The 1,241-nt window shown below is 56.3% G+C and overlaps 1 protein-coding gene across 1 annotated transcript; it reads left to right on the forward strand.

Annotated features, from left to right (window-relative positions):
• Positions 1-153: 153 nt before the first annotated feature.
• ACA1_272850 (PH domain containing protein) lies at positions 154-1,178 on the forward strand (the record flags this gene model as incomplete). The annotated part of the gene is made up of 4 exons (XM_004353727.1): positions 154-201; positions 286-474; positions 600-870; positions 979-1,178. The coding sequence occupies 4 exons, from the start codon at positions 154-156 to the stop codon at positions 1,176-1,178; spliced, it is 708 nt and encodes a 235-aa protein (XP_004353779.1).
• Positions 1,179-1,241: the final 63 nt, after the last annotated feature.

Below are 1,241 nucleotides of genomic sequence, written 5' to 3' on the forward strand. Positions count from 1 at the left end.
ATCAAACTGCTGCGCGCTCAGCACGTTGACTTTTCAGTACGGCCCCTGGACCTCGCGCACACAGAGCGCAGGAGAGATTGACCACACGACAAATCATCTCATTCCGTGCAGGCCCACGTGCTCAGATTCTGCGCTGCGGCCGGTGGCGCCGATATGGGATTCCACCTGATCCTGCCCATCCAGCGCATCCCACGATACGAGGTGGGAGTCACCTCTCCATCGATGAAGCTGATGGCGTGACTGACGATCGCTTGCTGACGCACTCTCTTTTTTCGCGGGCACAAGATGCTGCTCTCGACGCTCACCAAGCACACGCCGTCGAACCACTCGGACTACCGGGAGCTCGTCACCACGCTGGACAAGATCAAAGAGTTGCTCAACTTCCTCGACGAGACCAAGCGACGCGAGGACAACAAGCGCAAAATCCAGCACGTCATGGCGCACCTCTCCACCCCCAAACACAAGCTTCCACGAGTACGCCCTCACCCCCTTCAGTTCTGTGGACACACAAAACACACTTCACACAGCACAAACACAGCACACACAGCACACACACGACGTCACCACCTCATATTGCGCGTGTGTTGTGTGTAAACCAGATTTTGGATGAGGAGCACATGAAGGGTCGGGTCTTCCTGCGGGAGGGCCTGTTGTACGATACCTACGGCAAGAAGCGGAAGGAGTGCTACGTGTTCATGTTCGACGAGTTCCTCATCAAGACCTCGCTCAAGAACACCCACCGGCTCACAACCAACCTCACCCGGCTGGGACTCAGCCAAAAGCCCGCGGAGCAGAAGCCGCCTCAGTACGAGTACAAGGACATCATCCCGTTCTCCAAAGTCTTCGTCTCGTCGCCATCCCTCGAAGAAGGTAACACACACACACACACACACACCACATACCACACACCACACACACACCACACACACTACACACACCACACGCGACGGCATTCTGACGGACCTAAAACGTTTGTAGAAGCTGAGGAGGGGCTCAACGTTACGTTCAAGCTCATCGAACGCAATCCCGCGCCGGACACGCCACCCTGCGTGCAGACGTTCACCTGTTCGTCGGAGAACGAGCGCAAGTCGTGGATGAAGGACATCAGCGAGGCCATCAACCTCAGCGCCGTCATGATGCAGGTCCACTCCACCTCCATGATCGTGCGGCGAAAATGAAAAATGTAATTCTTGCGGACATCGGCTTTCGCGCCAAAATGTTCAACAGCCAGAAGAGCGCGG

This window comes from Acanthamoeba castellanii (assembly GCF_000313135.1).
Source record: "Acanthamoeba castellanii str. Neff unplaced genomic scaffold scf7180000084772, whole genome shotgun sequence".
Lineage (NCBI taxonomy): Eukaryota > Discosea > Longamoebia > Acanthamoebidae > Acanthamoeba > Acanthamoeba castellanii.